This window comes from Lepisosteus oculatus, chromosome 7 (genome assembly GCF_040954835.1).
Source record: "Lepisosteus oculatus isolate fLepOcu1 chromosome 7, fLepOcu1.hap2, whole genome shotgun sequence".
In the NCBI taxonomy this organism is placed as follows: domain Eukaryota; kingdom Metazoa; phylum Chordata; class Actinopteri; order Semionotiformes; family Lepisosteidae; genus Lepisosteus; species Lepisosteus oculatus.
The window spans coordinates 26,862,151-26,875,059 of NC_090702.1; the positions used below are offsets into that span (position 1 = coordinate 26,862,151).

At 36.8% G+C, this 12,909-nt stretch overlaps 1 protein-coding gene across 2 annotated transcripts; it reads left to right on the plus strand.

Annotated features, from left to right (window-relative positions):
- Positions 1–1,839: 1,839 nt before the first annotated feature.
- Positions 1,840–11,826, plus strand: crebl2 (cAMP responsive element binding protein-like 2). Of its 2 annotated transcripts, none has more exons than XR_001479038.2 (5): positions 1,840–2,100; positions 3,043–3,240; positions 5,242–5,386; positions 5,729–5,780; positions 6,225–11,826. XR_001479038.2 is itself a non-coding variant. In XM_006633653.3 (5 exons), coding segments are annotated over exons 1-4 (360 nt in total). In that variant the 5' UTR covers positions 1,841–2,085; the 3' UTR covers positions 5,731–5,770; positions 6,225–11,826. The 2 variants fall into 2 exon arrangements, 1 of the variants encoding a protein (XP_006633716.2); XM_006633653.3 differs by having other exon boundaries at positions 1,841–2,100; positions 5,729–5,770.
- The last annotated feature ends 1,083 nt before the right edge of the window (positions 11,827–12,909 follow it).

Consider the following 12,909-nt stretch of genomic DNA (forward strand, 5'->3'; position numbering starts at 1 on the left):
CCGCTGCACCCAACACTTCAGGATCGAATATGACCTTTCAGGATTGGATGCACCTGGTGTACCTGAATACACCAGGTACATCCAATCCTGAAAGGTCATATTCGATCCTGAAGTGTTAATAACTTTAAACAACTGCTTTAAAAATTTTAAAATCTTCAAATGCACTGGTACTCATGATCAGGAATAGATAGTTTTGGGTTATATTGTTTTCAATGACCCATAGTGCTCTAATACAGTCCATTTAGTCCAGCATCACCTTTCCAAAATCCCCAGGGGTGAAGTACATACAGATAGTGGACAAAAATGGAATTATCTGGGTAAATGATGAACACAGAGTGTATTGAAAGCAAGGGCCTCCATACAGATTTGGCTCATGCAATAATTAAACAAATAACATTCTAGAATGCCTAAGGTCACAAAGTCAGTGGAGAACTCGGTGGTTTTGAAAGAGTAATGATCGTTGGTTCGTCTTTGACAGGAGCTTCAGTGACCAAGACAGCTCAACATTCTGGTGATGTTTAATTAACAACACTGTCCACGATGATGACTTCATAAGCAACAGTGGGCCGAAGCACTTACTCCAGGATCATAATATCTGTGCATTGAATTGAAGTGCAAGGCAAAACAGACGAACAACTGCAGTTAAGCTGGCTGTACGTTTCAACCAGGGGCATGAGCGGACAGCTTCATCAATACCCGTCTATTGAGAACTCGACAGAGCAGAATAACATACAGTTGTTGGGTTGCAGTGCACAAATCACTCTTCACATTTGACTATGCAAATCCAGTAGTGCAAATAGATAATGCACTACCGAGCAGAGCAGAAGTGTGAAGTGGTCAGATTAATCATCCTTCACCACATTCTCAGCACACGGCTGAGTGCACATGTAGCTCAATCCATCTGAATTTGAACTTGGCTAGTTTAACAGGCGGTAAACTAATAAAGAGGCCTATTTCTATCAAATATTTTACCAGCGTTAAGTAACAGCGCTTCCTTTTTTTCTACTTCAAGCACTGTGCCAGCATAAAGAACAATGTATTTCTGAGCACTTGGTTTCAACAGTGAAGGTTTCTGGAGTTTCCGTAAGGTTGTGGGGCACATTGTTTTTATTGTATGGTTATATACATATATAGTATGGTTTGAATGCACTCATTCCCTTAGAAGGTCAAGGTCAATGCTAATTGCTGCTAATTACTTTAAGGTACTGATGGATTATGTTCACCCCATGTTGCTGCCTGAGAGCATTTTTGACCTCCTTCAACCAGGAATGACCTAATTGACTTTCCCATTGATTAATTGTGTCTCTCCTGTAGAATTACAGGCATTATGCCATGGTGCAAACAGACTGTACAGGATGAATGTAGTGACCCAGCTGTATTTAATGTGATTTTTCATTGCATTGGGTTCCATTGTTTTCGTCTGTTATCTATGTGTGAAAAATATTCTTTCATATTTTTTAAATATATCCCAAATATGTTCTTGTTATTATTTTGTAAACCATAAAACCTCAATATTAATGTACTGAGGGGTAAACAAAAAAAACATATATTTACGATACTTATATGGAAATACTTTTACATTCTTATTTCTTTTTTTCTTATTTACTTGATATTTTTATAAATACTGCAATAAAGAAACCTAAATTTTCATCCACGCTATTTGCACTTTCTGACCAGCTTTAGAGTGATAAAACTTAACAGTGACGTTTTCAAAACGTAAACCGACGAAGGTAGTGTTTTTTCGATGTGCGGATATCTGGGTGTTGTAGTCTTTGTAGATCAGTTTGAGCTTTAACATGGACCGTCGTCCATTCGGAGAAAGAACATCAACTCCCATCATTCCAAAGTGGGGGGGGGGGATCAGCTGTTTTGAAGCAATTGTAACAGGAAGCAGGAGAGTAGAAGTAAACAATGCGAAGAGTTGATGTTTTCTCGTAAAAATACTCATATTTTTCGCAACGTTCGTTATTTTGCATTGACCCGTGTCATTGATTTATTACCGTCTTATTTTGCCACGTCTTTGTAAATTTAAAATAGATCGTTTATCTTCTGTTGAAGGAAATTCAGTAGCTTGGACGGTCCAAAATGGATGACAGTAAGGTAAGGAACTTTTCTTCATTTCAGAAGCTGAGTTATTCCTCAGTTAACAGTATCAGCCAGTTTGTTTTACGTTGCACTGTACGATGTGTGTGATTAGTCTTTCGAAAGCCAGTCAGAATGATCAACCAAACATGGCTTAATTTAATCATCCGAATATTTAGGTTGATTTCAGTTTCCTAATATTGAGAATATTGTCGTCTGCATTTTATGACTGTACTGATATTTATAGATATAAAAAAGGAATTCCGTAGACCTGTAGTGATATATGTAAATCATGTTTCTACGTTTTTATTTAGATTTTTTTGCATTGAAACATTCTGTAGTTTATTCAGTACTGTGTACAGTACTTGTGTTGTCACACTTAAAATTGTAAAAATAATGGGAACAACGTAAAGTTTGACTCACAGCTCAAAAGCCAAAGTGTCCCTCTAAACTCCATCCTCATCAGTTTTCTTTTTTCCTACGCAAAAGTCTAATGATAACCTTTTTCCCCCATTCTTATTGTGATTTTACAAGAAGTGTCACTGTAGTGGAACATTATATTCACAGGAGCACCCCTTGTGGCTTGTATTCCACTAAACAAATATCTAGTGTTATTTGAAAAAAAATGTTTTTCAATTGCTTTGAAATGCTTTTTCCATTCGTGTGGCGGGAGATTCTCAGGCAAGGGGAAAGTGAAAGAAGAAGGAGCGGTTTCAAAATTGTACGTGAATGTGGAACAAAACAGGCATGTTGCATAAGCACCTGCAGCATTTCTAGAGGTTAAAAGAAAATACAGGCAAGCGTATGACTTTTGGGATTGACAGACAAACAAGACAAACATTTGTCCACTAGGAGCCTGGGAATCCTGTGCACAATAGGCACAGGATAAGAACTTATGCTGAATGTATAAGACTGCTATGAAGTGAGGCCTTGGTAACCGATGTCCTTGTATTCTTGCAGATGGTGGGAGGCAAAGTGAAGAAACCAGGCAAGCGTGGCCGCAAGCCAGCTAAGATCGACCTGAAGGCTAAGCTGGAGAGGAGCCGGCAGAGTGCAAGAGAGTGCCGGGCCAGGAAGAAGCTCAGATACCAGTACTTGGAAGAGCTGGTCTCCAGCAAGGAGAGAGCCATCTGTGCATTGCGGGAGGAGCTGGAGATGGTAGGCCATCTGAAACAGTGGGATTGTGTAAAAACAAGCTTAGGCTACCAGGCTGTGTTTTGTGATCACACATGAAGCCACTTTAATCTGGAGTTATTTCAGTGATGTGCAAAACCATACAACAGGGAATAGATCAAATGGATGGCCTTAGAAGGGGTTGACTGTGAACTTAGACTAATGTATTTGCAGCTTCTTCAGAAACACTGATATCATGGAGAATCTTCAAGATCAGGCAGCGTAGTGATAACAAAATTAGATCAGTGACATTCGTAGAGTGTTTTTATGAATCAGAATAGCCATTTACCCACATATTTTAATAAAAATAAATAAATACATCTCAATAATCAATAGTGGAAGCAAAGGTCATGTTAGTCAGTCTTTATTTGTTGTAGTAAATATAAAGAGTGCTTCACAGACTGTTGTATAATAAATGTTTTATATACTGCTGTAGTAGACCATTGTGCATGGAAGAGAGCAAACCTAAAACTCTCCAAGACAGAAAATAATTCCCTGTCCCAGAAGTTGCCTCTTCTCCAGAGACGGCGGAGTCCTCTCTAGGGTTATCTACTGATGCATAAAAGGCAAAGTTCATATTGTAGTTTAGTTATTATATAGATTTTGTTTCATATGGAGGCCACAAATCATAGAGTGATTTATGTGGTCTAAAATCTGAGTATGTTACTGAAGATCTTGCAAACTCTTCCTGGGTCTGGTATCCTGGGTGTAGTGTCAGAGGTCAACTAGACATAGATTCTCATTACCAATTGTAGGCCACAGGGCCAGAACCCGTGGAAACAGTGGAAGGAAAGAATGGGAAAGTATGTTAGATTGGCCAGCTAAGTTTTAAAAAATTAAGTAAAACGAGGCTCTGCCTCCTACAGTTGTTATGGAAATTTTCCAAACAGCAGATCAATCAGTGTGCTTGAACCAGAGTGGTTGATACAGTGTGTCTATTATTAGATGTCTACTTCAAATATGGAGAAGGTAGCCAGTGTTTTGTAACTAAGAATGAGCTTTGAGATCTATATTTCTGTTCTAAAAATGCACTCACTAACTAGGAGAAACCGTTGTTAACCGAGGGGTTCTTTACACAGCAAATCAAAGTTCCCTTAAAACCACAGAATAGCAAGCTCTCTTACCAAGGTACAAGTACTCAACTCCAATCTGATCTTTCCAGGTGAACTGGAACCAAGAGCTCTCTCCTACCCTCTTCTCTTTCTTCCTCTCGTCTTTTTCTATTCTCGAGTGGTCTCCGATTTTTCTTCTCTCGTTCCCCTTCTTGCTCCCTGTGTTCCTTGACTGTTGATTGACCCTTAATAATTTACCCAGAACTTCAATAAGGTAACTTAACAATTGCTTTGATCACTGAATCTGGGACCCTTACATCTCGGCAAACTTCCCCTTGATTTGAAGCTGGAAATTTTGACAATAGCCAGGTGTCCACATTGTATCTAGATTATTTTATATAATGCTATAAACCAGAGCAAGGCATGGCTTAAGATCTACTAGGGTTTCCAGGCTATCAAACAATATAAGAGGGTCAGGATTTGACAGTGGCTGCTTTCTTTATGCTGTATTTTTATAAGAACAAAGTTTAGAAATACACGCAAAATAAACAAGTAAAGCTTTTCTGAGTCATGTTCTATTCAGTATTGTAGCACTTAAGGATCAAAGGGATCAGATACTTGTGTATATCTCACTTGTTGGCTGTTTTGTGTTCTTTGCAGTAACTACAAAAGCAAACTCTTGGGTTTTAAGGACTCATTAAGTTTATCTTTATTTATATGTCACTTTCATTCTGGATCATTGGGTTGGCAAAAAAAAAAACATTGGGGAAGTGCCATGTTGCTTTACAGGTGTTTTATGAGGTTGAACTCCTGTTGTATGTTAATCTCGCAGCGTGATGGTTACAACCATACAATAGTGTGCTGTGATGACCATGTGTGTCTGTATGTGGGTCAGGGGGTCATTTTTTCAGTCAGCTTTCCATGTTTGTTTCAGTACAAGCAGTGGTGCTCAGCAATGGATCAAGGAAAGATTCCTTCTGAAATCAAGGCTTTGCTGACAGGGGATGAGCATAAGACCTCACAAAGCAGCAGCAAGACCATCAAGAATGGCAAGAATAACACAGCCAGCTGTGGACAATGTAAGTGTCTATGCAGACTATTGTAAGCAGTCATTTCGTTAAGCATTATATGACGACCCGGACAGGAAAATGTATTTTACTTTATTTTACAGGGAAACTACAAAGAGCACTGGACTCTGACCTCTAATATTGTGTATTAATTACCTTCTACCTTTATCCAACGTATCCTCATACATTGGGTTAAGGTGAGGAAAGATACAGAGAAGGCAAAGAATGGTGTGGGATATAAGATATAAAATGCCAATTGTGCATAGACTGCTAAACACCATTTAGAAAAAAGCATTTAGATCTAAACTAATTGCATTTTGAAACTACTCTGCTTTTGATTATTTTTTTTTCCAGAGTGAAGAACCTATATAGTCATATTCGGACAGCCCTGCGATGGTGAGCTCGTGTGCGTATTTACTTACTACAAATTTGCCATAATACAGCATGGAGCGGACAAGCACCTAAACCTGTTAGTAGGGTTGTATTTGATATTAAAATAAGCAAATAATGCTAAAATGTGTGGCTGGAAACCAATGTCCTCTGTTTAGTATGTCTTACTTTAATGAAAGGTATTGTTAAGTGCTCTGAATATTTAAACAGGCTTTAATCATTCCGTGATACTAGGCTTACTAATGTATACAAGTCACCATTGAAGAGGAACTTTGTTCCTTTTGGAAACTTGGCTTGTATCTTCATCGAAGCTGACCAGTAGGTTGCATCAGGATGCGCAGTTCTTCCCTGCAAAATTTGCCCTTGTAGTTGTTTAAGCATTATTTTTAAAAAAAATAGAATCGCTGATCATTTTTGCTACATTCACCCAATTTAGAACAGCTGGTTGTGTGTTTTTCAGCTCTCAGCAACAAACTCTGCGACGAAACAGTTGAAAGTGAGAAAATGTAGGAAGACACCTCTGACCCATCCACCTTCAAACCGATCATCTTTCTACACGTCACAGGCAGCACCTCTGTGTTGAAACCAGATCTTCAGCGCCAATTACAGGAGAGGTGTGTTTCTTACCCAAAGCCCGAGGCTACCACCAAGTGCCTGCAAGGCTGCAGGGGTTGCTGTGTTGCTAGGAGAGCCCTGTCCTACTTATCGTACCCTACACTAAGTGGCATTTAGAAAGCTGTGTAGTGCCGCTTGGGGAATCCTGGTCAGAGTTGGCTAGTGGCATGTTCTTGAAATGAACACATGATCATAGTGCTCAATCTGTGCTCAGGCACACAACTTTATCATTTCTGCCTCTTGGGAGGCCCTAAACAGTGATTTGAAAATGTGACTAAGTGTCTGTAATATTCGCTTACTCATATAGGTGAATCCCTTTCCCCTGCCTCTCACACAGATTCATACATGCTGGCCCATAAAAGTACAATATGGTTATACAGCTATTAAGACAAACATTTTATAAGCACACACATTTAAGATGGTGTACATCTTTGTAGTATTTGTGCATGTGGCATTGGCAGGAAGAAAGTTTAAGAACTTGCAGCTTTCACTAAAGAAACTCTGGAATAAGGATAAGGATACCTTGAAACAATGTTTCTGATTAATACATTTTATTTTTGATGAAAGAGGGCGATTCTCAAATTTATCATTAAATTGCAAATCAATTTAGTCATTGTCCCATGATTTAGAACAGCCCATTGTGTACTTTTGACATCTTAGCCACAGAGGGGAGAATGAGGAAGTCTAGGTTGGCCCCTCCAATCTGCATACCAACACGCCATTTGTCTTTTAACACATGGGCAACAGAGATTCAATGCCAACAGGTGGAGAGGTGCACCCTTCACTGACAGCACCTGCATGCTACATCCTTGTGTCAGTGAGAGCTGAGAAAGCCCCTAACCTACCCTTGGCAGCACTCAGACATTTGTGTGCAGTACTGCTTGCAGAAACCCAGTCACAATGGGCTACAGACATTACACAGGCTCAAGCACATCATCGTAGAGCTCTTTACTAGTGGAGCGTCTCGGAAACTCCCCCCTTTTTTTAAATACAAAATGAGCCTTTTGAATCTATTTCACACACCAGTTTTACACTGCCTGTGACTCAAAATGAAAAAACAAACGTAAACTGCTGGGTTTAATGCCTACTCTAATTAGGTCAGTTTGAGAAAGCAGCACATGTGTGATGCATCTTATTTCACTGATGTTATAACAGGATATGGGCAAGTATTAGGTGGCATGGAAGGACATGACATGACGAAGATACTGTCTCCCAGCCCTACCAGTATTCTACCTAGTTTTGCGGCATAAAGTGTTACATATGGTTTCCTGTTTGGTGCTTTTGAAACAGCAAAGGCTAGCAAACAGGAGACAGTTCACTACATTTAAATGTAATTACAATATTAATTCACCTTCTTGCAATTCACCTGTTGTATCGAAACCTGTCTGTTATTTAGCACTTTAGAGGAATGAGGTTCCATGAAGCTAGATATTGCAACTGTTGCTCATGGTAAATGTTACTTAAAAATTAAGGAAGATTAATTTGTTTCCGTCTTTATATAGATATAAATTATAAGATCATTATTTCCTTTTCTTGTTTTTATAAGATCACAAATCTTGTAAGAGTTCATCAGTGCCATTTTGATAAAACATACATGATATAGAATGTAATTTCTTAGAGAAAATGAGAACAAAAACGTCTTGAATGTCCCCTTACAATGAGGATATATTTGTAACATGATCTTAATTTAAGACATATGTTGTATAGTGATTATTGATCTGAATACTTTTTGTTCCATTTTTTGCTGTTAATAGATAGTTATAAATAGGGAGTGTTATATAAAGGTAACAGTGAATGAATTTAAATTCAAAATAACTACGTGCTCTCTATTATCAGGAATGTAAGCCTACCAAGCAGTTTGCATGGTTTATTTGCTACTCTGGCACAGTGCTTTCCCTTTTGCAGTGAAATGCTGGAGCAACAAGGAGGCAAAAACTTAAAAGCCAAATATTTATTTACTACACATTATTGCAAGCTAACAAATCAACACATACAGTATACTACTGTTTACAAATTATTAGCAAAGACTGCAAGTCCCTGAACCCAGGCTTTTTACAGTCCAAAGCTACTCTCGTTCCTGAAAAGATAGACGAGCCTTAGTGCAAACTAAAAGCCACGTGGCAGACAATAGGGAGACAATGCTGGATTCTGAACAACAAAAGATCCTTTACAAGATAATCTGCTCTGTAACATATATAGAGTTGTTACTCTGTACCAAGCAATGCATTCCAGAGATTCAAGCTGTTACTGGCAGATACTAAAACAAATCTTTCCTCAATTATAAAAACCGCAGCCCTTTCCCCCTAAGTATAGTTATAATTCCATTATGCGATCAAAGATACTAGTTATGTTTCGTAACAAAAAGCGTAGGCTGAAATGGTGGTGCTTTGGATCTGCAGAAAAGTGAAACTCATTCAGAGTGTTTTGCTTCTTTCTGTTCCGGAGTATAAGAGAGAATCAGCTGTTTCCTGTTGTGGCTAATTCTACTTCTTACATACTGAGATGGTCTTCCTGCACCAGCCTGTCACTTCTTAGACCCCATGTCCCATGTCTCCCTAGGGACATACCTCCTTTTAGTGGATAGTTGTAAAGGACACTCTAAGAAACTTGTTACCTGACCCGTGACTTTGCAAACTGCAGAGCTCTTCATATGCAGTGTAGGCACTAAACAGATGGCCTTAATAAGCCATCCGTGTACCCCGAGTTGAGTTCTGGCTTGTATTGGCTGAATACTACTGAATATAAAATGGCAATTACAACAATAATATTTATTTGAATATTGAATTGAGCACTTAAGTCCCTTGCATCACCAAGAGATCATTTATAATGAAATAAAAAAAAAGATTTTTATCATATAATTATATTGAATGTTAAGATAGAAAGGTGGGTCTAAAATAAGTTTCTAAAGACTACTTTGATGTGTGTCTGATTAATGCTAATTTCAGATTTTTTCTTTTATATATCAGTCTATATATATATTGAGTCTGTAAGTACACATGTACTGCAGTCCATGTACTAAACATGATTATGTATAGCCTTGCATGTTGGGATGCATGTTGTTTGGCAAATTAAATGCATCTCTTCATTTAAACTCTTCACTTAAAAGACCAATGCATTTTAACTAGCCCATTGTTTATGTTAAAAAGTGTTAAATTTGTAACCGAGCATATGAAAATCTGTCTGCATTTAATCTTATCCACAGCTATCTTGAATGTAGCATAGAATATCAAGATAAACATTAATACAGAGTACTTTAAAGATGGGTCATAGCTAAACAGATTATTTTAGTTTTGGACAATGTCCATTTACACTAAATTAGGCAGTATAAACATGACATTATTCATTTAACCTGTGAAAAAATACATTTTTTAAAAAATTACTGCCTAAAGAAGCTTTTTTGAAAGAATGTAGTAGAATTTTAACTAGACTGCAACTTGAACTTCCTACCTGTATTGTGAAGAGCTTCAGAAACCTATTTAACATGATTGCCAAGTACGTTTGTTTGAGAATTTGATAAAAGCAACCTGTACTTTTGAAAGTCATGCCTCCTTTGTTATAGTTTGTAACATTTCAATAATAGTAGATTGTATATGTATAGCGATTATACCATTATTGTGATGTGTAATGACTTCTCCTAGTACAGTATATAATTTTGACAAAATCTGCAATGCAAGAAATATTTATTGTTTTCATGTGTTCAAATTTTTGTTAGCTGTTTATGTTGATGCACTTTTGAGTTTAGAGCTATTAATGTGTTTTCATGTCTATTTTCTGTCCTGTTGCTAAGAGTGCTTGTAGTTCAGTCATAGTGGCTGAAATACTCTTTAAGCTGTAATTGGAAATCGTTTTGTTAAACAGTTCATTGTGAAGGCTTTGAAACAAGAAATCTTATTTTTGAGTTTACTGAATAAAGTTCTATCCTGTTTTAGTGCCATGCACTTCACAGTGAAGCAGATCCTGGAGTTCTTGCCATTTGTTTGGCTTACCACAGGCACCTACTGCAGATGGTCTCAATGATTTTACATACCAGGCTGCTCTGTAATGTAAGAATTTTGCAATTGCAGAAATCCTACCCAAAGAGGATGCCAGATGTAAAAAGTAACACAGTAAAGCACATGAGCCCAGTGAGCACTGTTCAGATGTTTTTAAGCACGTTTTAACTGTGTGGATAAAACAAACTTCACAGTAATGCATACATTATTATATTATATGTTATATGTTGGGTCATATTTGAAGGAAACAGGCATTTGTTCATTTGCTGTTTCATATTTCTTGGAGTTGTGTTACACCTCAATCAATATTACCTGCTATCTTCTTTTAGCCTCCATCTAAGTCAAATTAATTGACAAATGTGTCCGGTTATGTTTTGCACTTTAATTATAGCTTGCACTAGAAAAAAAGTCACACTTTAGTTTAGGGGTTGGAAAATTAATTAATTTGACTGATATTTTTATCCACATTGATTTAAATTTTTACCTAGCAAAATACAGCTGGGTATTTTACTGGAGCAATATGGGTGAAGTACCTGCCATATCTCAGCTGGATTATAAACACACATCCTCCCGGTTTTGAGTCTGGAACCCCAATCACTGATCCCCAAAGATAAAAAGCTAACTGTTAATACATTCATAAAGTATTATAGGTGTAATAAGTTACCTTCTGTAAATAATCCTATGGCTATGGTTTTGTTATAATGATGCAGTAAATCTACCATGGATGTTGATTATTAGCACACTTATATCACTCTGTTAATACTTTATTAATGTATTACATTAATCACATTATGTGAATTGCAGTTTCAACTCCTATTGTAAGTGTTATCGGAAATTCAGCAGGGCTGAATATATCCGCTCTGTAGTATTGTATTAAAAACACTCAAAAATGAAAAGTTGGAAAAACATCCTGTTTGTTAATATATCTGGCTGAAACTAATGCAGGAAAAAGTAAAATTATTTTTGCAGACTCCATGGGTTGGAGTTGGAAGAATTGAATTTTCTAGACAGTTATGCTGTTTTTAATCAATGTTTAAGTTTTAGAAACAATTGCATGTCTGAGTAAATTTTGTGAATGTCACCTTCTCTTCAATTACTTACTTTTCCTTACTGTTGTTCAATTGTAAGTATTGTAAAGTTTATTGTGAGTGGCAAAGCTATATTTTTACATTTCCAAAAAAAGATATATGATGTCTGATTGCTTAAATTACAAATATCTATTTTTTGTTAGTATAACTCACAGTTTATGCTATTAAAGCTGGTCTAGCATCTCCTTTGACTCCTTTGTATGAGTTACTTGTAGAAAACATAACATGGGGCCGTTGGTTAGGTTTGACAGTGGTGTTGTGAGCAGTGAAGCCTAACTATTTAATCTGAGTTTATTGTCTTGAATGTAGAATATCAAAACAATAGATACTTGTCTATTAACAATACACATCTCGTCTTTATCATTGATCTCAGAGTCTTTGTCATTTATTATACAATTCATTGATTTTTTTAAAAAATTGCTGCCAACAAATGGTCTCATGTTGTGCATTTATGACATTTTGGAGGTCTAATAAAACACTAAGAACTTTGACAGGAATGATACAGAGGACAGAAATTTTAAAAAACGATATTAAATGAAACAAAAGAAAACGAAGGTTCAACATATTCTGGACTGAAAGTACGAATTGTGGAACACCTTATTTGATAAATTCCTTAGATTAAGAAACTCCTAGTGACCTGTTCTGCACAAAGGGTAACATGGACTCCTTATTCATTACTTACAGTACATTCTCATGATTGGTTCATATCATCTGAAGTTTCCTACAGTCCTTCCTGAATGTTATTTTCTAGCTCCATTTCCTGTTACTCATGTTCATTTCTGCTATAGATTACCTATGATGTCATCTCGGTACTTTAACAAAAATAGCTTTTGAAAAGCCTTCTCGGCACTGAATGCGAACCAAATGACATGGATAAGTTAACCAACATGCAATGCAACGCACTACTAGCACCTTCAGAATACCAGAATATTCTAACGCTCATCTACTTAAACGTGATATTTGTGCTATTTCAAGCAATGTGGTTAAACATTATTTGTACAGAAATATAGCAGTGAGGATGGTACATAATTTTGCAAGACACAAAACGAATGTGAACCAGACTTAAAGTAATATTTGTATCTATAAAATATTACTTATAGTTTGCTGTTTAAAAAATTAGAAGAAAGTGAAAAATGAAATGTGTTACCTACAAGATACGAATACATTTGTTTAGCTTTCCATTTTAGTTTCTAGTCAATATGATAAGCAGATGCATACTGTAGGTCTCCATTTTGAAAAAGACAGTTTTTATTAGGGCTTTAAAACTTGCCAAGATGCTTTAGAAGTGAATATCTGTCAGGTCTTTGGTGGCCTTGTATCTATAAAAGCATGCTCAACTTTGTAAGAATATGAATACCAAGGGGTGTATAACGCCCTTTATATAACTAGATCTTTTACTGCAGACAGTGAAAAATATTGCTGTCTTAAATGCACAAAATCACCCTCTTGT

What these genes read in the sequence shown, in the direction of transcription:
- crebl2 (XM_006633653.3), top strand. An exon ending in TGCGGGAGGAGCTGGAGATG is followed by an intron (nt 3,241 to 5,241) that starts GTAGGCCATCTG and finishes TGTTTGTTTCAG; the next exon opens with TACAAGCAGTGGTGCTCAGC.